Source organism: Lathyrus oleraceus, chromosome 1 (assembly GCF_024323335.1).
Source record: "Lathyrus oleraceus cultivar Zhongwan6 chromosome 1, CAAS_Psat_ZW6_1.0, whole genome shotgun sequence".
Classification (NCBI taxonomy): domain Eukaryota; kingdom Viridiplantae; phylum Streptophyta; class Magnoliopsida; order Fabales; family Fabaceae; genus Lathyrus; species Lathyrus oleraceus.
The window spans coordinates 160031429-160059048 of record NC_066579.1 but is presented as its reverse complement, the minus strand read 5'-3'; the positions used below and the strand labels follow the sequence as shown (position 1 = coordinate 160059048).

At 39.2% G+C, this 27620-nt stretch overlaps 1 protein-coding gene and 1 pseudogene across 1 annotated transcript; both read left to right on the top strand.

The window, feature by feature from the left end:
* The first annotated feature begins 20322 nt into the window (after positions 1-20322).
* On the top strand, positions 20323-20422 carry LOC127116419 (uncharacterized; annotated as a pseudogene).
* A 4613-nt stretch (positions 20423-25035) lies between these two features.
* LOC127124183 ((-)-isopiperitenol/(-)-carveol dehydrogenase, mitochondrial) lies at positions 25036-26144 on the top strand. Its single transcript, XM_051054141.1, has 2 exons — positions 25036-25352; positions 25438-26144. The coding sequence occupies exons 1-2, from the start codon at positions 25080-25082 to the stop codon at positions 25960-25962; spliced, it is 798 nt and encodes a 265-aa protein (XP_050910098.1). The 5' UTR covers positions 25036-25079; the 3' UTR covers positions 25963-26144.
* Positions 26145-27620: the final 1476 nt, after the last annotated feature.

The window sequence follows — 27620 nt, the reverse complement described above, 5'->3', positions numbered from 1 at the left end:
TGGTTTGTGTTCCAAAACACTCAACATCCTGAAGAGGGCTAGAAAAGCAGTCTTGTTAAAAGATGGACATTCGATTCCACAAGGAATACGAATCTTACTCTGCTGGTGATAACAATCGAAAGATTGACCAAAGAGTGCATGAGATATATTATCTATAGCCGTCAAAACGTAGATAATAACCTCGCATGGAAGATTTATCCATAACCGGGTTGTAGGTTGTTAAATGAATAATCGACCGACATCATCCTGAAGAGAGCGAAGGCAAACTTGTTAAAGGATGGACATTCGATTCCACAAGGAATACGAATCTTACTCTGCTGGTGATAACAATCGAAAGATTGACCAAAGAGTGCATGAGATATATTATCTATAGCCGTCAAAACGTAGATAATAACCTCGCATGGAAGATTATCCATAACCGGGTTGTAGGTTGTTAAATGAATAATCGACCGAAAAGAAAGGCATCAGGGTACCAGGACTAGGTATGCAAAAGATGACCAATCAAAAGAGGATAAAGTTGCTAACTCGGAGCAAATATCCAAAAAAGAAGGGGAAGACCCAATGGGGGACAATACTGCTTGATCAAGGCAAGTATCCAAAGGGGAAAAGAATACCAATACCGCAAACCGGATACTGATAACTGCAAAGAGGGGATTACATCTACCGGTTTGTAGGCAGAAAACCACGGAAAAGTAACCAGTCATCATCGGGATGAGCACAAAGGGTTAATTCCAACAAGGGGATGAAAGTGGGATTTTACAACTACCAGCTCGTGGGTAGGAAACCACAAAGATAGGACTTACAACTACCGGTTAGTAGGTAGAGGCCAACAAACGGTCTGCTGAGAGACAGAGTGAGAAAAAAGGATTTACAACTACCGGGTAGTGGGTAGAAGACCTTAAAGAAAGGACTTACAGCTACCGGTTCGTAGGTAGAAGCCAACAGAAAGGTGACCAGTCATCGGTAGGATGAGCACAAAGGGTTAACTCCAACAAGGGTAGGAATGTGGGATTTTACAACTACCAGCTAGTGGGTAGAAAACCACAAAGATAGGACTTACAACTACCGGTTCGTAGGTAGAAGCCAACAAATTCCGCTGAGGATAAGATGAATGAGTGCCGGTTAGTAAGCGACTATTCATTTATGCCCTAGGGAAGCACAAGAGACAGTCAACGGGTAGCCAATTTAGGATCGATCCAAAAAGGCAGACTGAAACAGGACTCATCCTAATGAGGAAAGAACTCAATAGGGAAAACCCATCCCGATGTGTGTTGGGAGGGAACGGAAACAACCGTCATCCACGAGGATGTATCTCAGTGGGGAAATGGCAGGAAAGGATAGACACTTTCTGCTTAAGGGATTGGCTCTACATGGAGAGATCAGACACACCCAACTCTGCTAGGAGGATCTACTGGAGAGATCTGTATCAACAAATAGCAGGAGACAACCATCAACAGATACACGGCAACAGCTGCAACATGAGTATCTGAATGCTATGATTATGCATGTATGCATTATGCATGATGAATGCATGATGAATGCTGACAAACAGACATGCTCAACACGCAGGTCCGGGAATCAACCGTCCGGAGAGAAAACCAAAGCCACCAGAGAGCAAAGAAATTCCACTGGAGGCTGGGACAATAGGGAACAATCATCATCCCGCAGGGGAGAAAGACCACCAGAGGTTTCCGGAGGGATCGTCGGTCACAACCGGAGAAAAGAGTTCAACATACAGGCGGATGCGCCACAACAACTCGTGATGAAAATCTGAGATACCGAGAAGCAACCAGATCTCTGATGAGAAATACAAAAGCATTGATAAAGCTCCTTACGCGAACAACTCCACTGGGGGATCTATCTGAGGGAATGCCGGATTACGGGGATGTCGATCCTCCAAATACTGAATCTTCCAAGAAAAGCACCCATGCTGGGGGGAGATGAAGACTGCTCTGCTGGAGAGGCGAAAGTTGAAGTCTTCAGTAAACACTCTGCTAGGGGAGCTACCCCACAATAATGTCCGAAACAGCAAACTTGCTGGGGATGCCCCACGATAGGGCTCAAACAGCACTCTACTGGGGATGCCCCATAATAGAGCTAACAGGGATTTGGAGGAAGAATCTGTACTGCCGGGAACATGAAGATGAATAACTTCAAACGACACTGCATCGGGCAACTTCACTGAGGAGAGACCATACGAGGTTCTGCAGGACAAAGATACAGTCATGCTCGAGATACGAACAATTGTCTTACCTGTTGGTAATCATACCACCCCCGGGAGAGCACTGTGGGTCTCCTAAGTATTCTTCCATCATTGTGAATGTTCACTTTGTTTAAGAACAATTTTTTTTTTTGAAAAATTTGTTTATTTTGAAAACAATGATACTTTATCAATTAAAACATGCAAAACGTTTGTTGAGTTGAAACAAATAAGAGTGCAAATAATTTGGATAAAAGCTCAAATTAATGTGATGGAATGGTAGTCTGCAAAGGGCGAGACTCCATGGATCTGTACAAGTTTGAAATCGGTGATATATATTGGAGAGGGCTACATTGAACATAATGACCTTTCCTCTACCATTCTGAATTTTCGATGTATTCAAAGCTTCAGTCGACGACGAATCGAGAATCCCTGACGGATGACAGATATAGAGCACAGTCTTGTCAAGATGCAGTTACTTGCCAAATCCCTAATTTTTGCCTAGATTGCCCCAGTGTGAGGTGCTCAATCTAGCGGGATGCAAATTCTTCTTTTTTTTTTCCAATGTCTCTAACTTTTGCCTGGATCGTCCTTTCGGGTTTTCAATCCACCGAGACGCTCCTTTTTGCCTAAGTCGCCCTTTGGGGTGTTCGACTTAGCGAGCTATTCTTTTTTTTTTGTTTAGGCGAAGTATTTCTTGACTGCGTCAGAGTTCACAGGACGAGTGAACTTCTCCACCCATTGTTGTAAGTGTCAAAACATTGCCTGAAAAGGCTCTCTTGACAACAAATGGACGTTCATAGCTTGGAGTCCACTTGCCCCTGGACTCGGGCACGAAAGACAAGACTTTCTTGAGCACAAGGTCCCTCGGAACACACGAGGCTTGATCTTCTTATCGAATGCTTTCTTCACTCTCTGCTGATATAACTTGACCATGACACATGGCAGTTGATCTTTTCGTTCTTTCCGTCGAATTCAGCATTAGTCAACTTGGGACTTTGAGGGTGCTATCTTTCTTTTGTTTTTTTTTTTCTCTTTTGATTTTGCTTTTGATTTTGCTTTCTTTTGATTTCTTTTGATTTTGCACCCTCCTCTTTTTTTTTCTTTTTCTCTTTTTTTGATAAATGCCCCAGTTGGCTGTTCTGCTGATTCTCGAGATGCAGCTGAGTGATCTTCTTTTCTTGCTCAAGAAGTCGGGAAATACCGTCAGGAATCCCTTCAAAATCATCTTCGTCCGCTTCAAATACAGGGAATTCAAAATTGGGAGATGACGTCCGATCACTATGTTCAATGGGTTTGAGAAACAACCTGCATAATGATTTTGATATGAAAAGCTTTTTGAAAATCAAACAAGACAATCGTTATGCAGATGAAAAGATTGCTTTTATTCTTGTTTTTTAAGGTTTTTTGTGATCACCAATTTCATGCAAAAAGCGAAAAGGGAAAACAATTGGAAAAACAAATGTTTAACATGCATTTACTTGAATGAAAATATCATTGCACAAAATGTTGCCAACAATGTCATCACTTCTCCTTTTGGCATGGGAGAAGGGTTTTTAAACAAAGTGATTGTTACTCTGACTTATGAACAACTGTAGGAACGCCCACAGTGACCCAATTGTGACAGACACCACCAGGAATGATGAAATTGTTCAAGTCCTCTGCGTCCTCTTCCAAGATAGCAGCATCCTCTTCTTCAGGTTGATCGACATGGATGAATCCTCCACTTGAAAACAAACCTTGCTCCTTAAGTGCCCCAGAACAGTAGCCAATGCCAGCCCGGGATTGGTTAACCAGGAATAAATCCATCAACAGCACTAAGTCTGGCAAAATCTCTCTCGAGTTCACAATTCTCTTGCTCAGGATGATCCATCAATCTGGCAGAGTCGGCTCTGGTATAATACCGGCAAAGTACGTCTTCAAAATAAATGAAGATCGCAGGGTCAGACCACAGGACGGGAGACCGTAACAAAACACCCGCTGATGCAAATGATGCATGAAGTGTTTATGCATATGCTTGTTTTTATTTCAAAGGAACTCGAGGGTTTTATTTGCAAACTTTGAAATATTTAGCATCTTGATCATATATGAGAATATCTCATCAGATATATCAGGTGAAAAAATTTTCCCGGTTTTTTCATGTTTTGAAAATTTTTGCAGATAAACTCCTTTGAGTTCCTTGAAAATTTTCTTTTTTCTGATGATATGGATGCAGATGAATGCATGAATGCATGAATGCAACAAACACACTCAAGGATCAAGCAAAGCACGCCAAACAAAGGTCGTGGGAAAGCTCATTGTATCCCTAATATCAATCATCCATTTTGGTGGATTTAGGTTTTCACCTTATCGACACCCAAGTTCCATTGATATTAACGGTACATGAACCAGCTCAAACATCCTTAATATCAATCAGCCGCTTTGGTGGATTTTAGGTTTTACCCCTGATCCGGGATCCATTGATATTAACAATGTTTGAAGGACTCAACCACGAATCATGGGTTTGTTGAGAGTCACGAGCATGGAGTCTCGGTTAAGAACCACCCAAAGGGAGTGTACTAGGGTTTAAACCTGCCAAACATGTTCTATCAGAGGTTCCCATAATCATCGTTCCATCTCTCGAATATTATCGGAGGAACGAATACTCGTATTCCAAGAATATTCTCAAGAGAAACTCTTATGAGTGTAGTATCGCGTAACAATCGTATCAGAACTGACATCTGAACGACCTCCGCACTACGGTCCTAAAAAATAGGCCAAGATGGGTTTGGTAAACTAAGGTCCTTGGCTTCTGCGGCACATGATTGAAAGAATAATGCCTAACCACAAATAACTTGTGTGACATTATTAGTTCAACATGACCTCCACCAAGTGAATGGTCTCGCAAGTCAACTGGCTAAGGAATACTCCACACCAGTCAACAAGACTATGCCATTCTCCTATCCTAGAGAGCACTCGAGTTCGGGTATTGGACCTCTTACCTCAACTGACTCCCACCCCACAAAGAAAAACAGACAACCAGCCAGGCAGAATGAATAATGAATATGAATGCAAACATAATTACAAACATAAATGCAAACAATAGACAATGAATGCAAACAGTAAATAAGGGATGCAATAAAAACAGCACAAAGCAACCAAAACCCTAATCCTAGAGAGCGCCGGGAGAGACTCGCTCAGGGAAGATGGACCAGCATAGGTCAACTTCTCTATATCCCCAGCAGAGTCGCCAGCTGTCGCATTACGCGAAAAACCGGCGGGAAAAGAAGAAACAACAGAGCCGCCACCGTGCGTTATTTATCCCAAAAGAGGGAAAGGAAACGCTCAGAGTAAACCTAGGAAAGAACATGGTCTCGCGACCAAAGAGAATGGGTTCGGGAGTCGGTTATGCGAAGGGAAGGTATTAGCACCCCTACGCATCCGTAGTACTCTACGGGATCCACGCACAAAAGGAAAGGATATTGGTTGCTAAAAACTGCTCAAACTCACACACACTGGCTGAAGGAGACAAAAGAAACTGACTGAAACTGACTCGGCAGGATGTCGCATCCTGGGCCTACTTAGTCTATCAGACATAGACATCAGAGTCGAAGTAGTTCGGACTGGGGAAACGACACATGCTCGCTAGGATATCGCATCCTATGCATACGTATCTCCTTGGACGAAGGAGAATCAGAGCATTCGTAGCTCGGCTGACACGCACACAAACAAACAAGACACAGGCAAACGTGGAGCCTGAATGCCAATCACTGGACTTACATCAGCATCCGAACCTAAACACACACAGGAAACCAACTGCCAATCGCTGGACTTATGTCGGACTCCAACCAGAACACACACAAGGGTGGTTAAGACACAAAGGGTGAAAAAGAAAAAAGGGCGCCCGGAGAGATCAGCTCAATCTCCTGCCTACATACTTCATCTGGTATGAAGATCAGGGCGATGTAGTTCCCCTACGCAGGGAAAAAAGAAGGACTAGCCTAACCAGATAACAGAGGGAGACACAACACTAGGGAGACTACGACTCGAGCCTAGATGTTGTCATGCAAAGTCAACCCTAAGTTAAGGTTTCTAGCTAACTGGCACAGGGAGCCAGCCTATCCTAACCACGGCTTGCACAGGAAGCAAGCCACACCTAAACCAACTTGCACAGGAAGAAGAAGGGTCTCGATTGCAACTAGGGCAAGAGAAAGGGGAGGTCTCAATCGCAACGAGGGCGAGAGAAGAGAATTAGTGTTAGTGGTTAGTTAAACTCGACAAGACATCGCATCTCGTGCCTACGTATCTCATCTGAACATGAGAATCAGAGTTGCCGTAGTTCGGCTACGGAGGGACAAAGGTCTCGATTGCAACTAGGGCAAGAGAAAGGGAAAGGCTCGATCGCAACGAGGGCGAGAGAAAGGAAAAGGCTCGATCGCAACGAGGGCGAGAGAAAGGATCGCAACGAGGGCGAAAGCAAACAAGGATTAGTCTAAACTAAACCTAACTTGCACAGGAAGCAAGTCAAACAAACATACAAGCACAGGTAGCACACACTATATACACACAAGGGGCTCACACAAGGGTTAGGTTTTAGTCGAGGGGTCATATCAACCTCGACAAACAAACCTCTGGAATGGGGTGAATGGTGCTCTTAACCTTGCCATTGAGGGGCTAAGGTGAAGCAGATGAAAGGTGAGTGAAGATGAGACTTCACAGCTTCTATCCCTGGCCTGGGAGAGCTTAAGACAAGAATGTGTGGGTTCAGAAGGTGGGAACCCTTCTACACATTTGATACTGACTCAACTGTGCAATTGCACAAGATCTTGGGTTTTTATCTGAAATGCATCAACACAGTGGTGTGAGCAAAACAGAAGACACACTGAATAGCAGGGGATAGGTTGCTTATCCCTTGGTTCTGCCAATTGCCTCTTCACTTAGGAGGTCTTTGACTCTTGTACAAGGACAAATTAAACATACACAAACATTGCCTCTTAAGGAGGACTTCAGACAGTTGCCTGGCCAAGTAACAGGCCAGGTCTTCCAGACTACATGAAGAAAAAGGAATTATACCTCAAGCAAGTTGCTAAATAGCAAAGCAAAGCAAGTTCAAAGAACTTAAGCAACTAATGGTACCTGAAATAGTCAAACCAATCAGTTCACAGTTCACAAACAAAACAAAAAGAAACAGACATCAATAGGTAATCAGAAGCAAAGGAATGTGCAAGGCACAAGACTTAGGCATGTGAGCCAAGTCACCTACAAAACAAACAAAGTTAAACAATGCTATTCAAGTAAGCTCAATCAAAAGAAATTGATCTCATTGGTCATTTGGTGTTCATCCTGAAAACATAAGCTCAACAGTGAGTAACAGGACCACTAGGACAAGCCTAGGGTCAAAAGAGAATGAAAAAGTCAAAACAGCAAATGAAAGTCAACCAAAATCAAGTTCAAACATTTAAGAAGCAAGCTCAATTAGTCTCAAGTTTATATCATGCATCATCATCAATTCACAAGCAAAAGAAGTCAAAGCATGGCAAGGGAGGGCTCAAAGAAGTCAACAGAATGACTTGCATCAAAAGTCAACTCAAACATTTTCAAAAATCACCAGATAAATCATGATCAATCCTAACACCTAGCATGGTAAGCATGTAAAATTTCATCACATTTGGACAAGTGGAAGGCAGTCAATGAAAATCATAAAGTCAAAGCAAATTTGAACATGCTCAATGAAGTCAACAGCAAGACTTAGCTCAAAACCAAACATAAGCATTTCCAAAAATCATCAAATAATTCATGCTCAATCAAAATCCATAACATGACATGCATATGAAATTTCAGCTCAATTGGATCATGGGAAGATGGTCAATTAAAATCAGAAAGTCAAAACCAATTTAAGCATGCACAAAGAAGTCAAACAAACATGTATCAACTTCAAAAAATCATAACTAAATGAAAACAGATGAGAAATGAATGGGATCAACACCAAGGCAAAGCTTAAGATGTCTAGTATGCACATGTAAAATTTCATGATCATCCAACAAAGTATGAGAATTTCCCAAATGAAATAGCAAGATGTATCACACAAAGTCAACAATTGACTAGGCAGGGAAGAAAAATCTCAAACAATTAAGAAATGGCATAATTAATTCCAGGAAAATTCACAAGTCAACTAGACATATAAGAGAAGGATCATGCAAAATTTCACATCAATTGAAGGTCAGGAAGCATGTCAACAAAAATCATGAAATTGCATATCATTGGTGTGACACAAATTGTCACACCCTAGTTCAAAAATTCATAACTCAGCAACCAAATAAGATAAATTCAAGAACTCTACATCAAAATCACCATGGATGAGTGTAGATTATGCACAAAAAATTTCAGATCAAATGGATGCATCATCATAATTTCACAATAGATTTGGCAAGGTGTACAAAATTTGGTCACATGTTACAAACCCTAGTACTATTTAAAATCCAGCCATCCAAAAAATCATCAAAAATAATGATAAAAAACTAGACATCAAACAGGTCATGATGCAAAAAACCCCATGAAAATTGGATTTGAAATGAACAAGTTATGAATTTTCAAAGATTGATGATCAAATGAAATATTTATTGAAATAAAAATGAATTAAATTGGAATAAATAAATGACCGGGTGGCAAAGCTGTAAATATTGAGTTCATTTAGCAAAACGCAGCGTTTAGGCACGGCCAGGGAAATGTTCTAATTGGTCCGCTCCAATGGAACAGTAAATTGCAACGTGATAATTGGATGTTCTGGGCATGGCTTTGTAAACTTAGGGTTTCTGGGCAGCAGCATGAACACTCATCATCACCAATTCGTGTTTTCAGAAAAAATTCCAGAAACCAAAACTAAATACACACAAATGTTCAGCATGGCATGGCAAACAAGATTCCAACAATAATTTCCATTAACACACAACATACATCCTGAATCGAGCAGAAGAAAATCCAACATCAAGCTTTGCTTTTTATGAACAAAAATTCTCAGAAATGAATAATGGGCACACATACATGTTCATCCAAGCATGGTAAAGACAAATCCAACATCAGTTTTCATGGAAACAGGCTATTGAGAGAGAATCGAGCAAAAAAGCATATGAACATCAACTTTCATTTTCAGATTTCTTGCAAAATACTTAACCAAATTACATGATACAAAGCTCCTAATGATCAGGGTACTAAGGCCTACACTAAGCATGGCAAAGTTTGGAAAAACAAATGAACCGAAAACTGACCAATTTGGAAGAGCAGATGAAGATTCAGGTGTTATTTGGCCAGGATAAGCTCAAACAGATGCGGCCTTGTGCTCCCAATGATGGATAGTGAAGATGCCTTGGCTCAGTGTAACTTGTCTTTGCTCGAAACTCCATCTGCCATGGCTGAGTTTTGGAATAACAGTTGGATAAAAGCTCCTTCCAGCTGGAGAAGGATGGTTGCAAAGTGTTCACAAGGTTGCTTAGATGGTGAATAAACAATGTCCAGATCGTGGCCTTTGGAGGATTTGGCAGATTTTGGAAAATGCAAGCAAAATGGAATTTGAGAGAATGAAGAAATTTCTGTATGTGATGGCTGCTAGGGTTCCTCAAATGACAGAAAAATGTGATTTATATTATCTGTTTAAGGTTCCTAATCAATGTGCTAAGCTTGTTTATGTTAAATGAAGCCAAATGCACAATTTTGCTAAGCTTGCCACTTTGGACCAAAAGGAGGTATAATGGTAGCATGCTGCTAGAATTTGGGCTTTGGCAAGTCAGAAATCATGTTTTGAATCAATTCCAAATGGCTAATGTAATGGAAATCACTTAAATCAAAACTTCAAAAATGCACCTCACTTGAAAATTAAGCATGCTAAGTCCAAAAATGCCATTTTGATTGGCAATGTTTTAGCACATGAAATTTACATTTTTGGAAAGAGGAGATGAAATGTGGTTTGTAGAAAAAAAACCCCACCAAAATTGGCCAAATGGTTTGAGAGATATGGCCTTTTGAAGTTCAAGATTTTGTGAAAATGATTTGATCATATCTTGACAACCATGCATGGGAATTGAGAGTTCTTGGACTTTTTGGAAATGGGAGAACAAGATCCTTCAACTTTCATGTTGGGCAAAAATTCATTTGAAGCTTGTATCATGATGCAAGTTGAGGATCAAGAAGTTTCCATTTTTGGCAGTTAAAATTACAGGTCCAGTTTCTATTTTTGGAAATTTTCTGTTTGGCTTCAAATTCTTCAATGATGTTGATTTCCATGATATATGAGGCCTATTGGGACATGAATAAGCCCTCTCAAACCAAATCCATCCATCAAAACCACAAAATCAACCACAGTTGACCAACTTTGACTTTCTAGGGTTTCTGACTGACTGTGCATGAACTGATGGCTTCTGAACATCCAACCCTTGACTTAAACACTTCAAATGGACCCCCAAGTCATGTGAACTTGTTGGACAAACCCTAGGGCCTTGGCTCCTTGAGAAACACCCTTGCTTGCTTGGTTGACTGACCTCCTGATCAGTTTGACCTGATTTCTTGATTTGCTTGCACTTGAGGCAACTGGGACAATGCAATGCTATGCAATGGACCATGATATGCTATGACCTAATATGAGAATGTATGTACAATGATAGGTGCAAATTTGAGGTGCTACACCAAGAAACCGACAAAGACTTGATTCCCTAGTTTTGACGAACTACATACCGATATCCGTTTTATTAATATTTAATCTACCCCTATACTTAGATCTTTGCTTGTCCTCAAGCAAAATTCAGCATAGAAATCGTTTTCAAAAATTTAGCCAGGCGAAGTTTCAAAACACACATCAATTCGTAATAGGTTGCAAGTGGATTTTGTTTAGAAGCAACTTGAGTTTAACCTTGACATCAACAACTACCGTTACAACCTCAGATAACCCGACCTTATGCAAACCAGTTCGAGCAATGCCATTATAGCTGTCCTAGTTCCTTTACTCTTATTTCACCCGTTTTCATTCTAGCGAAATCACATTAAGCCCTTTATCTTTTCGCGCACATAGTGGAGTAACCGGTTAGTGATTATGATCCGCTTTTAGCTAGAAGTTCTGGTACATAAGTCGGATAACTTCGTTATTCAGTCCATTGCAAATTGTGGGGGATCGAACCGTAGTCCGCCCTACCGAGTTCAGTACCAGATACCTACTGAACCAACTCATAATGGATCTTTCATATTGTGTTTTTGCATGATCTGCAACCTTTAGATTAAATGATCTGGTAAGGATCACCTAATTTAATCAGTGCATTTCCTGATATATTCATATATTTTATGTTACTTTGGGGGATCATTCACTTATATTCATCGGCTCTCCACGTAGTTTGCTATTAAGATGGTGCTGACTTCTCGTATAAACTACTCGGGGTTACTATAAAACTAAAAGTTCGAGGAATCGGTATAATAGGTACTTATCCTGATCTAACATGTTGAGGTTCTCATAGCGTTGTTATGGTAATGATTTTTGTCTTGATTTCACTCAAGTTGTATAAAATAAGCGACCTTTATACTTATTGGGTGTGTTAAATTTTTGTTATGGCTCATGAAAATTTTTGAGGGAATAGATAATAGAAATTTTCACACTCGGGACTTAACTTAAAAATTTTTATTTTTTTTTATTTTTATTTTTATTTTTTTTTTATTTTTTTATTTAGGAAATAACATTAAAAGGAAAAGTACATACTTGAACAATGGAAATAGGAAGAACAAGTTTTTCCCCCATACTTAAATTAAACATTGTCCCCAATGTTTTAAGGAAATGAAATACAATATGGAAAGGAAAAAGAAACTACAACTAAGGTTGTCTTCCGCCTCTGGTTCTTGGACCTGGTGATCTCTGACGTAAGTCTAAGTTGTCGAACCTGCTGAACAACTCAGTAAACCGCTGGTCGGTTATGGCATTCCTAGCATCCTGTTGCTGTTGCATTTGACGCATCATCTGCAGCATTTCGACATTCTGTGCCTGCATACCGTCGATAGCATCCATAATGTCGTCGTTGGTTGCAGGCCTTCTTCGTCGACGACGTTGGGAGGATGGGCCAGTTGCATTACTGGAAGGGTTGAGCGGGACTGACTGTTGTGTAGGCGGATGATCACCTTGTTCCATTTCTTCAAACTCATCTGTTTGCGGGTTTGTTTGTGAAGGCTCGATGGTTTCGGGAGCGTTTAGATCGTAGAGGTGGCAGTCGGGGTTTGTGACATCAGTGCGGGCAGTATTTGGTAGAACAACGCTTGGGACTGCCTGGTTGTTCACCATAAGATAATATCCTCCGCCTACTCTGTTCTTAATCAAGCGGCTGGATCGACAGTAGCTGATATCCATAGATAGGGGAGGTAGGGATTCTAAAGTTTGAAGTTTATCCCCTAGGTGTAGGCCAAGTGCTATGGTGGTGATTAATCCACCGATTATAAAAGGTTGCCTGCCTCTAGCACATAAGGTGCGGATATGATGAAAGAGAAAGGAGGCGGCGTTTACCTGAGTATCTGGTTCGAAGACGCACTGGAGGAAAAATAGTTCCTTTGAGTTGACCTTGCTGTTGTTTGGCCTTCCAAAAACTGTGTTTTGCAAGATGCGGATAAAGTACCGGATAGTGGGGTTATGTATATGGGAGAGAAGGAGCTCTTCCCAGTTGTAGGTATCTATACCGGAAATTTTCTTAAAAAGGCCGAAAACACCAACTGTGTTCCAGTTTGAGGTTGGAGGGATTCTGGCGTGCAGCAGACCTTCTGTGGGAAATTGTAGCATGGTACTCAATTGGTTTTGGGTTAGGGAGTACTCGGTGTTAAACATACGGAAGGTTGCGGTACCGGTTAGAAATTCGTCTTCACCGGCGGGAGTGGTGTAGTCGTATGAACTTAAGAATTCTAAGGTTAGGGATGGGTAGGTGGGTTGATTATGAGTGCAAAGGAAGGTTAAGTTGGCTTGACGGAGCATCCATTCGATACCTTGGAGTAATCCTAATTGTTGTAAACAGGTTAAATCGGGGTACCTGGTGGAAGCGACGCCTCGCTGTTGGAAACGCTCGAATTGCTCCCTTTGATAATTGTCATCTTCGGATCAGAAGATGATATTTCCGAAATTCTGATTTCCCGCCATTGTGATGAATGAATTTTGAGGGGGTGATTTGGAAAGAAGAAAAAAAATGTATTTGATAGGAGAGAATGGTTTGTGGTGAATGAAGGAAGGTTTGGTGGGTATTTATAGGAGAAGAATTTGGAAGGTGGAAAGAAAAAGTGGTTGAAAAGTAATTAAGTGTGGTTAAATGAAAAATGAATGGGGAAGGTAAAAAGTTAAAGATGTAACGTTCGTCTCCAACGGCTCCTTAACGTTCACTAGTCTGAGTAGTGTTACGCTCGTCACAGGGGTGTGACGCTCGTAACAGGCACTTGGTGTGCCGCTCGTTATGGATAGTGTGACGCTCGTCACACATTCCTTTTTGGAAAGGCTTCAGTAGCATTCCACAAAATCACTTCGGTAAAGGATTTAATTTTTGTTATTTATTTTGTTTTGTTTTGCTTATGATCAGTTTAGTCTGCAGTTTAATTTATGGTGCACGCTTAATCTGCTTTGTATAATAATAATTCATAGGTAGCAACAGTAGAGCATAATAGCTATTGCATAATAAAATTAAATAAACAGCTTCAATAAAAATGATCATAATGTAATACAGGAAAGGAAAACAATGAAATGAAAGAAAAAAATAAATGCGAACACGAATTCAAATAACATTAATGAAAAATCTAATTTAAAACTAAATAACTTAGAAAAATAACTAAACTCTATCCCTCTGTACGATCTCTGGCCGGAGGAGCAAAAGAGTTAACATGATGTAGCAACTCGTGAAACTGATTCGTCATACTGCTCATGTATCCTAGAACTTCGTGTCTCATGTTAGTAAATTCTCCTCTGAGGGCGTCTTGTTCTGACATCAAAGCTTCAATGGCGGTGTTATAATCAGTTCCGGGCATATGATGTCGGAGGTCAGGTATGGCTGATTCTTCGGTCTGAACAGGCTGAGGAGGAGGGTCAATATCATAATAGTCGGATGGTGTCTGAGGGTCAGATTCAGCATGAGGGATCTGGTCAACATAATTCTCATAGTCATTACAAATCTCATAATCCTGGATGGATTCAGTGGATCTAGCAGGAGTTGGGGTTTCATTCAGGTTATAGAGCCAGTTCCTTTGGTTATGAACACTAGTCCTAGGATCGGGCATGGTGAATAGGCAGAGAACCTGGTTATCAATAATAAGCTCAAACTCATCAGTCCCTAGGTTTGCTATAAACATAGTGTTGAAGAGGAAAGGTATACTCATAGTAGTAATGCCACAAAAAGGGTTTAGGTCAAGCATAGGCTGACGTAACCCAATAGCATTACCTATCATAGTTATCAAACCGCCTATTCTAATGGGTGCTCGCTCATCCTGGATAAGGTGGTCCAAATTAGCTAACATAAAAGTGGCACCGTTCACTGGACGGTTCTGGGAAGCACAAAATATGATGAAGAGTTCATCACGTGAAACTGAAGTACTATTAGGCTTCTTCCCAAATAAAGTGTGGGTCAGGATCTTATGGAAATAGCGAAAGGCCGGGTTGTGTATGTTTCCAGAGAGAAACTCATGTTCTTCGGGCTCATCATTTCCAGTCAGCCTACCCCAAAAGTGTTCAAGCTCTCTATATTCAAAAAGTTCTTCCTGGCTTACAGTGAATGTATCAAAGGAGATAGGAAAACCCAAAAGGTTGGTGAAGTCTCTAATATTAAATTGGTACTCCATATTGAACATTCTGAACTGGATAAAACCTCTGCTAATTCCTTTTCCATGGCTGGGTAGATAGATTAATGAGCTAAGGAATTCTAGTGTGAGTCTCCGGTAGGTGGTGAAATGTCTCAGGATAGGGGATGTCTCCCATCCAATCTGATTCTGCAAATACAGGACACTCTGTCTCAGTCCAAGGGCAGTCATAGCCCAATCATCAGCATATAAACTAGGTAGCATCTCTCTAGCGGCTAGTTCTTCAAACTTTTGTTTCTGAGCCATTCCTCTGAATTTGATACTCATACGATCAATATGTCCCATCTGGTTAGTGTTAGCTAGAGAAAAGAAAACATGAGTTTAAGTCAGGATTTGGCCAAATGCCGAAAGAAGAAAAAATTATTATTATTATATTTTTTTCTTTTTGAATAAATCAAGAATGAATGCTAAACAGAAATTAAAAGAATAATTAAGAAAGAAATAGGGAAATGATAATAATAGAATAATAAAATAACAAACTAATTTGTGGGTTGTCTCCCACTAAGCGCTTTGTTTAAATGTCGCAAGCTCGACAAAGAAACTGTTAAATATAATCTATAGGTCCTGGGGGCGTTTCGTCTAAGTGTAGGATTTGCGAATCCTCGTTGGTTTCCGCATAGTGATAGTGTTTCAGACGTTGCCCGTTTACGGTGAACAGTTCTGTAGATTTTCCTTTTATTTCTACCGCTCCACTGGGAAAGATTTTAGTGATATGAAAAGGCCCTGACCATCTGGATCGTAGTTTTCCCGGGAATAACTTTAGTCTAGAGTTAAATAAAAGTACTGCGTCGCCTTGCTTGAAGATTTTCCTTGATATACGCTTGTCATGCCATTGTTTTGTTCTTTCTTTATAGATTCTGGCATTTTCATAGGCGTCTCTTCTGAGTTCCTCTAATTCGTTTATGTCAAGGATTCTCTTTTCACCGGCGGCTTTATAATTCAAATTTAGATTTCTAATAGCCCAATAGGCTTTATGTTCTAATTCTACCGGGAGGTGACAGGATTTTCCATAAATGAGCTTAAATGGGGTCGTCCCTATGGGGGTTTTATAAGCAGTTCGGTATGCCCACAAAGCTTCTGGTAATTTCAATGACCAATCTTTCCTTGAAGTGGCGACCGTTTTTTCTAGTATTTGCTTGATTTCTCTGTTAGATACTTCCACTTGTCCACTGGTTTGAGGGTGGTAAGGTGTTGCTATCCTATGTCTTACTCCATATTTAAATAATAATTTTTCGAGTACCTTGGATATAAAGTGCGATCCACCATCACTGACTACTATTCTTGGGATGCCAAATCTCGGAAATATTATATTCTTAAAGAGTCTAGTTACTACTCGGGTGTCGTTTGTTGGGGATGCTACAGCTTCGATCCATTTTGATACGTAGTCAACTGCCACGAGTATGTATTTGTTACCGAAAGAGGATGGAAAGGGTCCCATGAAGTCTATCCCCCACACGTCGAAAATCTCTACTTCCAAAATACCTTTTTGTGGCATCTCGTCACGTCTAGATATGTTTCCCGTGCGTTGACATCTGTCACACTTCTTAATAGCCGCATGTACGTCCTTCCATATAGTTGGCCAATAAAAGCCGGCTTGTAGGATTTTAGAGCAGGTCTTGGATGTACTTGTGTGTCCACCATAAGGAGCGGAGTGACAGTGTTGGATTATATTTTCTACCTCTTCTTCGGGTATACATCGACGGAAAATACCATCGGGGCCTCTTTTGAAAAGTAAGGGATCATCCCAGTAATAGTGTTTTATGTCGTAGAAGAATCGTTTCTTCTGTTGGTAAGATAAAGTAGGTGGAACTATTCCGGCAGCTAAATAATTGACGAGATCAGCGTACCATGGTGTGACGGATATAACTAAGGTGGTTTCTACTTGCATGTCGGAGTTGCTCTCTTCCAAAGTAGCTATAAGTTTGTCATACGAGAAATCATCATTAATTGATGTTCTTTCCGGTTCAAGGTTCTCAAGTCTAGAGAGGTGGTCTGCTACTACGTTTTTAGTTCCTTTCTTGTCCTTGATTTCTAAGTCGAATTCTTGTAGCAACAAGATCCATCTTAGTAGTCTAGGTTTAGCATCTTTTTTTGTTAAAAGGTACCTGATAGCAGCGTGATCAGTGTAGACTATTATTTTAGCTCCTACCAAGTAAGAACGAAATTTATCTAGCGCAAATACCACTGCTAGGAGTTCTTTCTCGGTAGTGGCGTAATTCATTTGCGCTTCATCCAGGGTTCTGCTAGCGTAATATATAACGTGAAGCTTTTTATCCTTTCTTTGTCCTAACACAGCACCTACAGCATAATCGCTGGCATCGCACATTATTTCGAATGGTTCATTCCAGTCTGGTGTCTGCATTATGGGTGCGGAGATCAATGCTTGTTTAAGAGTTTGAAATGCTTTTAAACAGTTGTCGTCGAATATGAATTCAACATCTTTCATCAATAGTCCGGTTAAAGGTTTAGTTATCTTAGAGAAGTCTTTGATGAATCGTCGGTAAAAACCGGCGTGTCCTAAAAAGCTTCGTACTTCTCTCACGGTTCTTGGGGGTTGAAGATTTTCGATTACCTCTATTTTGGCTTTGTCTACTTCAATTCCTCTGTTCGAGATGATGTGTCCTAAAACGATTCCTTCTTGTACCATAAAGTGGCACTTCTCCCAGTTAAGTACTAAGTTTACTTTTACACATCGCTCAAGGACTCTTTCTAGGTTTTCAAGGCATTCCTCGAAACTTTGTCCGTATACAGAAAAGTCATCCATAAATACTTCCATGATGTTTTCGAGAAAGTCGGCGAATATTGCCATCATGCATCTTTGAAAGGTTGCAGGGGCATTACACAGACCAAACGGCATTCGTCTATAAGCGAAGGTACCAAAAGGGCACGTGAACGTTGTCTTTTCTTGGTCATCAGGGTGAATTGGTATTTGAAAGAAGCCTGAATAACCGTCTAGATAACAGAAATGTGAATGTTTTGCTAATCGTTCTAACATTTGGTCAATGAATGGTAAAGGGAAATGATCTTTTCGGGTTGCTTTGTTTAGTTTCCTATAATCAATGCACATTCTCCATCCCGATTCGATTCGTTTAGTTATAGTTTCTCCTTTTTCGTTTTCAATAACGGTTATGCCTCCTTTCTTTGGTACAACGTGTACAGGGCTAACCCATTTGCTATCAGATATAGGATATATAATACCTGCTTCCAATAACTTGGTTATTTCTTTCTTTACTACCTCACTCAGGATCGGATTTAGTCTTCTCTGGTGTTCCCTAGAGGTTTTACAGTCTTCTTCTAACATGATGCGGTACATACAAATAGAAGGGCTTATTCCTTTAAGATCGGTGATGTGGTATCCTAGTGCGGTGGGGTACTTCCTTAAGATATGTAGGAGTTTTTCTGTTTCGAGTCTTCCTAGATCTGCATTAACTATCACAGGTCGTTCAAGTTCTAAGTCTAGGAATTCATATCTCAGATTTTTGGGAAGTGTCTTCAGCTCAGGGGTTGGTTTGTTAAGATATTGCGTAGGGTCCGATGTTATTGCTAAACATTGGTTAGGTTTGTCTTCTAAAAGATAGTCTGATGATTTGTCTTCTCCTAACTCTGCTTCTTTTATGCATTCATCGATGATATCCATGAAGTAACATGTATCTTCTATTGCAGGTGCTTTCAAGAATTGGGAAAGAATGAATTCAATTTTCTCTTCACCTACTTCGAAGGTGAGTCGTCCTCGTTTTACGTCTATGATTGCACCGGCAGTTGCTAAGAATGGTCTTCCCAGTATAATGGGTGTAATATCATCTTCTCTAATGTCCATAATTGTAAAATCAGTGGGAATGTAAAACTGACCTATGCGTACGGGAACGTTTTCAAGGATTCCTACAGGATATTTGATGGAACGATCTGCTAGTTGCACAGACATTTTGGTCGGTCTTAATTCTCCCATTTCCAGTTTCTTACATATGGATAAAGGCATAACGCTAATTCCGGCTCCTAAATCGCATAAAGCTTTGTCGATGACAAATTTTCCTATGTGACAGGGTATAGAGAAACTACCCGGATCCTTGAGTTTAGGAGGCATGTTTTGGATTATTGCGCTACATTCGGCAGGGAGTGTAACGGTTTCGCTATCCTCAAGTTTCCTCTTATTAGAAAGGATTTCTTTTAAGAATTTAGCATATGAGGGCATCTGCGTAATAGCTTCGGTGAACGGAATTGTAACGTTTAATTTTTTAAGGAGATCAACAAATTTTCTAAATTGGCCCGCATCTTTGGTTTTAACAAGCCTTTGAGGGTAAGGTATAGGTGGTTTGTAAGGTGGTGGAGGTACATAAGGTTCCTTCTTTTCTAGGGTTTCCTTATTACTCTCTTCCTTTTCCTTAGGTTCACTTTCCTCAGTTGATTTCTTAGGGTTTTGGTTTTCTATCCTTGGATCAGACGGTCCTTCCACTTCCGTTCCACTTCTTAATATAATTGCATGAGCTTGGCTTCTCGGATTAGGTTGGGGCTGTCCAGGGAATGTACCAGTTGGGGCAGCAGTAGGTGCTTGTTGTTGGGCTACTTGTGATATTTGTGTTTCCAGCATTTTGTTATGGGTAGCCAAGGCATCTACTTTGCTTGCTAGTTGTTTAAGTTGTTCGCCAGTGTGTATGTTCTGGTTTAAGAAATCTTTATTGGTTTGTTGTTGGGAAGCTATAAAGTTTTCCATCATGATTTCCAAGTTGGATTTTCTAGGGGTATTATTGTTAGGCATGGATGGGTTCGGTTTCTGATATCCCGGAGGTATAGATGGGGCTTGATTTGGAGACTGTCCAGGTGCGTACAAAGCATTATTACTCTTATATGAAAAGTTTGGATGGTTCTTCCAATTTGAGTTATAGGTGTTCGAATAGGGGCTTCCTTGAGCATAGTTCACTTGCTCTGCTTGGATTCCAGTCAAGAGTTGACATTCCGCAGGAGTGTGACCTTGGATTCCACAGACCTCGCAATTCTGAGTTATAGCAACCACGGCGGCTGGGGGTGATACGTTTAAACTTTCAATTTTCTGGACCAAAGCATCCACTTTTGCGTTAACGTGATCAAGGTTACTTATCTCGTACATGCCAGTTTTCGTTTGAGGTTTTTCCACCGTTGTTCGTTCGGTTCCCCACTGATAGTGGTTTTGGGCCATGCTCTCGATAAGCTGGTAAGCATCAGCATAAGGTTTGTTCATTAATGCACCACCTGCAGCGGCGTCTATTGTTAACCTTGTGTTGTATAAGAGACCATTATAAAATGTGTGAATTACTAACCAGTCTTCCAAACCATGGTGTGGGCAAAGTCTCATCATGTCTTTGTATCTTTCCCATGCTTCGAAAAGAGACTCGTTGTCTTTCTGTTTAAATCCGTTTATCTGGGCTCTTAACATAGCTGTTTTGCTTGGCGGAAAGTATCGGGCAAGAAAAACTTTCTTCAACTCGTTCCATGTGGTGACTGAGTTCGAAGGGAGAGATTGAAGCCATCTTCTAGCGCTATCTCTTAATGAGAAAGGAAAAAGACGAAGTCGAATTGCCTCTGAAGTGACACCATTAGCTTTAACAGTATCAGCGTATTGGACAAATACAGATAAATGAAGGTTTGGATCCTCGGTAGGATTTCCAGAGAATTGGTTCTGTTGCACAGCCTGCAACAGCGAAGGTTTGAGTTCGAAGTTGTTTGCTTCGATTGCGGGCGGAGCAATACTTGAATGCGGCTCATCTTGCGATGGAGCGGCGTAATCTCTAAGAGCACGAGCTGGTTCTGCCATCTCGGGTGAAAGAAGAAGATCTTTGAGATCAGGAAATTCGATAGGAGGGAGATTGTTTTCAGCACGATATTCCCGAATTCGTCGTAAGACTCGGAGATATAGCTCGATATCGTTGATTCGTAAATAGAGCGGTTCGCCTTGTGAGCGAGTGCGTGGCATACAAATCAACGAAAGAAAGAATAGAAGAAAAAGAAACCTTAGTCTCTACAGCGTAACGGAAGAGTTACGATATCGATTAAATAAAAGTCCCCGGCAACGGCGCCAAAAACTTGATCGCTCGACTGTGTGAGTCGAGAATGGGATACAAACTGCAAGTGCACAGTTCTATCGCGTAGTTTTAAAAGATATCGATCCCACAGGGACTTATGAATCGATATACCGTTATCTAAGGTTACTACGTAAAGCTAAGGTGAAAAATGTTTGATTGTTTGGGGAAAAACTAAAAGCTAAACTAAGATCTAGATTAAATATTAATAAAACGGATATCGGTATGTAGTTCGTCAAAACTAGGGAATCAAGTCTTTGTCGGTTTCTTGGTTTTAAAATAAATCGTTTCAGTTAACTTTATTGGTTAAAGGTTTTATCTCAAACTCTCGCTCTGTTGAATAAACCATGATTTTATATTAATGTAGCTGTCACTTATAATTAAGTCAAAAACCATATTTTGAAAGCAATAAAGTTGCAGAAACTCTTTTTAAGAAAACACTGACCGTTTTAAACACCCTTATCTCAAACTCTCGCTCTGTTGACTTAGGTTATATAATTAAATCCAAATGCTTAACTCTCGTCCTCACATTCAATCTTTAAAAATACTTTTTGGAAAAGGTCAGAATTTAATTAACTCTAAAACTTGCTCTCGCCCTGATCTAGAATTAATGCCTAACTTACACTGTCCAGTTAAAACCTCAAACTCTCGCTCTATTGATTTTAACTTCTTTATGTCCTTTACTTTTGTAAAAAATCTTGTTATTAAACCTGTAAGTTGAGACCGTAAAAAGATTGATTTTAATTTTAAGTTTAAATAGACCGACTCAGTCTTGATCCCTTATTCTGCTTACTTTACATACCGATATCTAGGCGAATTAGTCAGACATGCTAAATAAACAAGAATACATATCATGCATAAACAGACTCATTCCAGGCAGACAATATAAATAAATAATAAAACAAAACATTAAATAATGATTAAAGAACCTGAATGCGTAATACAATAGTCTTGAACACTCCACCACAAGCCGGTAGGATTTGTTCTTGGATTCTTCAATTAATCAATAAATTAAACTAAGGAAATAAAACTAGAATCTAACGTAAGGTTAGATCCGATAAAAAGTTGCACAATAGTTTCCGGTGTAGAAACTATTATGCGAAAAATATCTAAATGCTAAAAAGGGAAAGATAAATTGCAAAGGAAAAAAAGAATGTAGAACTTGCAAAAGAAATAAATAAACAAGGTTAAGTTGCTGGAAAAGAAAATAAGCAAAAGCGTGAAAAGAAAGAAAATTGGCAAAGCTTCGGCAATGTGAGCGTGGAAAAACCGAGGAACCCTTTTAGGTTTTAGAGATAGCTATTTATATTGGTGCTGGTAACTGCTTTTCGTTTCCCAAGGTCTTCAACGTGGCTAAATGCACGGCGTGGATATAGGACACAAACTCCTCAACGTCTCTTCAAGTCTTCTGAGGGCGTTACTTGCGCCAAAAAGGTAGTGGAATGGTGTGACGCTCGTCACACCATGTGTGACGTCCGTCACAAGGCTGTTTTGCGTGACGCTCGTCACGCACCCTGTGACGTCCGTCACAGGCACAGCATTGGTGACTTGTGCGCTTTGGGCTGGGCTTTGGCATTTGGTTCCTTTTCTCTCCTTTTTGCACCTCCTTTTCTTCCATTTTCACTTGTTCTTCAAAATAGACTACCTGCGACAAATAGGAAGAAAATACCACGTAATATCTCATAAAATGCAGTAAACCGAAATGAATAGTCATAGAATTTAATGGAATTAAGTCCTAAAATATGATATAATTTCGTGTTATCAGCAAACACACACGTGGTTACGGTCTTTGACCGCACTAAAGGTTGGTATAGTGTTGCTGAGTCCATGGATCACAATGAGGGCATTGCCGATGAGCCAGTACAGAGTCGAACTAGATAGAGGTTGGTGCGACTGCGGAAAGTTCCAAGCCTTTCGTACACCTTGCTTCCATTTCATTGTGGCATGCTCAAAGGTTCGAAGGGATCCATCCTACTTGCTATCTGAAGTTTACAAAGTCGTCAGCCTTTCAAATATTTATAAAATTAGTTTTTCCGTAGTGGCAAAAGAGGATTATTGGTCAGAATATCAAGGGGACATCGTCTGGCACAACGAAGTTATGCGAAGGAAGAAAAAGGGTCATGCAAATAGCACCCGAATTCGAACCAAAATGAATATGGCGAATAAAATGGTTAGACTATGTAGTTCATGCCGTCATCCAGGTCACAATCATAATAATTGTCCTAGTGTTGGAACGAGTACAACCAGATAAATTCACATGTACCTCTATTGCAATATATGAAAAACTAATTTTATTTCATATTAGACGTCTGTGACGAAAGTACCATTACATAAACAGTAACATACAAAATTAAAACAACTAGAATATAAGAACTATGCGATTACAACCATCAAAACAATTTTGAACATGTAATGCATCATCCTACGAGCGTCTTGGCCGGTTTTAATATCCACCCATTCACGCACTTTTCCGTTTTGGTTGAACGTGGACACAAGCCATTGTATTCTTCTAATCCTTTCACCCTTTCCAATTTCTCCCTCTAACCAACTATACAACATCCGATTAAGACGTTCAAACGTATTTGTGTTCCAAAGCCGAATCTGTACCAGAGCCGCAACGGCAGAAAATATTACATCAGCATTTCGTTTCTGAATGTATGCAGACATTGTTAAAACACAAAAACTTGAAGGTGAGTGGGGTTGAATTAGAGAAAATATGGTAGTAGGAGATGCTTTTGTGTGAAAAATAGTGCATCCAAGGCGTGACATTTATACAGAGTGGACATAAAATGCATGCGCCAAGAGGGCTGACGCCCAACATGACATGACATACAGGCGCCAGAGGCATTGGCGTCTAAACTTAAGCCAGCAGCAGTAAGATGCCAGGGGCATTGACACCTCCTCATGAGGGTGAATGCATGTGTCAATAGCATTGGCGTCTCCTCATGAGGAGCCCAATGCATGCGCCAGTGCTATTGGTGTCTCCTTTGTTTGCTTAGGGGCTGCGCCAATTCATCTGGTGCATCCTCTTCTAAAAGTGGTTATTTTGATTATTTTTTTAATTATTTGTTATTTTCGATTTTTTTTTTTAAAATTGTTATTTAAAAAAATAATTCACAATTTACGAGTGTTCAAATTAATGAATTATTTAAATTATTTATATTTAAATTCGATTATTAAAAATCGATTAATTATTTTTATACTTTTAATCAAATCTATATTTTGGACATTCATATTTAAAATAAAAATTAAATTAGTCTTTTTTTTATAAAAATTGAAAAAAAAAACTTTTTTTCCTTCTGTAAATAAAAATACTTTTTTAAAAATATTTTTTTATTTTGTAAAAATTAAAATATATGTATTTTTTTGTAAATAAAAAAACTGAAAAAAAAAGTTTATTTTTTTTCAAAAAGTGAAAAAAAGATTTTTTTTGAGTAAAATAATACGATTTTTTATTTTTGAAAAAATTATTATTTTCTAAATAAAATATATATTTTGTTTTTAAATTAAAAAACTCTTGAAAAAATAATTTTAAAAGAAACTAATCAAAACTAATTATAAAATTAATTATAAATATAATCGATTAATAACTGACTTATGATCATTTTAAAAAAACTACATTTGATTATAAAAATTAGTTTTAATAATAGGTTATAATATATAAATTATTTATAGACAACAAACCTGTCATATTCCACACCTTTCATGTGGAGAGAAACAAAGCAACTTTAAATATAAATCCAAACACAAATTGCCAAAGTTCTCCTATTTAATATATGGTCCACTTCCACTACCATCACCATTCACCGACTACTCCTTTGGTCAACTACGTACACGACAAACAAACAATTGGTACTACATCAACCTCAAAAACGTGTAAAATAATACTAAATTACATATGAGACAAAATTTGTCTGTAACTAATTATTTATGGCATCTTTTAAAAAAAATCATAATCCATATTAATAGGTTGTACATTTTAGATTCAACTGCATTTGCATCCAAACATGGAAGAAACTCCTTCCACAAACACCAGTCTCAGATTATCTGGAAAAATAGCCATAGTAACCGGAGGTGCTAGTGGTATCGGTGAAACCACAGCGCGTGTATTTGCTAACGAAGGAACGCGTGTGGTTGTGATCGCCGATATCCAAGATGCGCTTGGTGAACAAGTAGCCGCGTCGATCGGGTATCAAAGGTGCATATATGTTCATTGTGACGTGACAGATGAAGATCAAGTTCGAAGTCTCATTCAATCAACGGTTAATACTTATGGACAGGTTCATCCTATTTTTCTAATTTTAATTATATTTTTTCTATAGTTATAAATGATTAATCTACAAAAATTTGTTACTTTCATAACAGATTGATATAATGTTCAGCAATGCTGGAATCATTAATTCAACTAATCAAACACTGATGGAACTTGACATGTCCGAACTTGATCGTTTATTAGCTGTCAACGTTCGAGGAATGGCGTTGTGTGTAAAGCACGCAGCGCGTGCAATGGTGGAACAGCGTGTGAGGGGGAGCATCGTGTGTACCGGGAGCATTGCCGGTAGCCATGGAGGCTCACGCTCAACAGATTATATAATGTCAAAGCATGCAGTGTTAGGACTAATGCGCGCGGCTAGTGTGCAACTAGCAACGCATGGGATAAGAGTGAACTCTGTCTCGCCGAATGGATTGGCAACACCTTTGACTTGTAAGTTGTTGGAGATGAGTGAAGAGAATGCACAAGAGGTTTATAAAAACTTAGCGAGGCTTGAGGGTGTGGTGCTCACGCCGAAACACGTGGCGGATGCTGTATTGTTTTTGGTTTCTAATGAGGCTGAGTTTATTACTGGTCTTGATCTTAGGGTTGATGGTGGATTTGTTTATGGAAAATAGTGATTTGTGCGTAATAAAATGTTGAGAATATTAAGATTGTTTTTCATATTTAACATTCTCAATTGAGGATTAAAACGTTGTGAGTTTGAGAAGTATAAATAAGAAGAGATTTGTATAAAAGTAGAGGTGTACAAGTACGAAGATAAAAAAGAGCATGAAAATATTGAAATTTTGTTTTGTAATTAATATTACTATGGTTTATAACTTTATATGAACATTCTAATGTGGAGACTTCTCTTTAAATTCATGAGTTTACTACCCGTAAGTGCTTTAATATTACTAAGCACTCTCATAAGACTCCATAGATTAAAAGGTCCTTTTTCATTCTTATATTTAGTTTAATACATTATCAGTGCATTGTTAGACTGTGAAAACTAAAGGCCAGACATAATCTGCCACTTGAGAAGTAGAAGATACGAGGAAAAGTTTGATCAAGCCCGTCATTTATTTTCTTTCTAATGATCATGTGGGAATTTAGGTATATATGTTTAGTTCTCAAATATTGGATTATGTGCTAAGTTGATTGCTGAGTTATAGTCACGCGAAAATGAAATCGGGCTTATTGAACTAAATGTAAAGATCTTTGAATAGGTAATGAAGCTATTAAATTTAGAGAATTGTTCTTTCCACCCATATCACACATTTGAAAATTCAAAAATGTCCTCCATACATTTAAAAATGCATTTCTAGACACACCTAAAAATCACACCATTTTTCATTTTTCTCATATCCACCCCAAATTGGAAAAAAATAATGTCCGAATATGCATCTTCGTATATTATTTTGATTTATTCGGAAATGCATCTCTGAAATATCTCATGTACTTAATTGTGGTATTTTTATTCAAAGAGCGAGTTAAATTAATGACTCGATAATATTCTCGGAGATGCACATCCGAAAATGTCAAGCGAGAAATTGTATAAAACACCACATTGCATGATCTTCTTCTTCATGCTAAAAATATCCTCCATTTTCAAAATCCTTAAAAATTTCTCTCATTCTCAATCAACTTTTCATCACTAAAATATCATTCTTGTATTTCATCACATCAAATGGAGTAAAAGAAGCTGAAATACTAGGTCAAATTCATTTATATCATCCCTCATTCCTTGCATTAATCTGATGTTTGAGATGAAAAAAATAATGTTGAGTTCGAATATGCATCTCCGGACAAAGTTTGGTGTGATCCGGAGATGCATATTCAGATTTGTCTAATACTTTGACTTTTAAAGTTGTTTTTTCTATTTTTGGTGTCATTAGATATGATGCATATCCGTAAAGCCCTCTTATGATATGATAGATTTGTAAGGTCCTTATTGATCTATAAGCTCTATAAATAAGATCTCTCATTCCATTTTCTTTACACAAACCATAATGACTATATATCCTCATCTTGCATTTGTGTATTTCAATGGTGCAAAACATTCACTTCAATTTCGAGTTTGTGAGGACCTACTTCTCGTCGATCTGAAAACCAAACTGAATACTCTCCTGCAATATCCAGACAATCGTAAAGTTGTCAAGTTCGAGTATCGTTTACCCTCAATTGACAATAAAGGGAATATATGTTTCACCATGCTTGAACTGAAGGCGGGGTGATGATTTAAAGGTTATGTGGAGTACCTTTTACCGTTACTAAATAAAAAGTCTGATTGAAG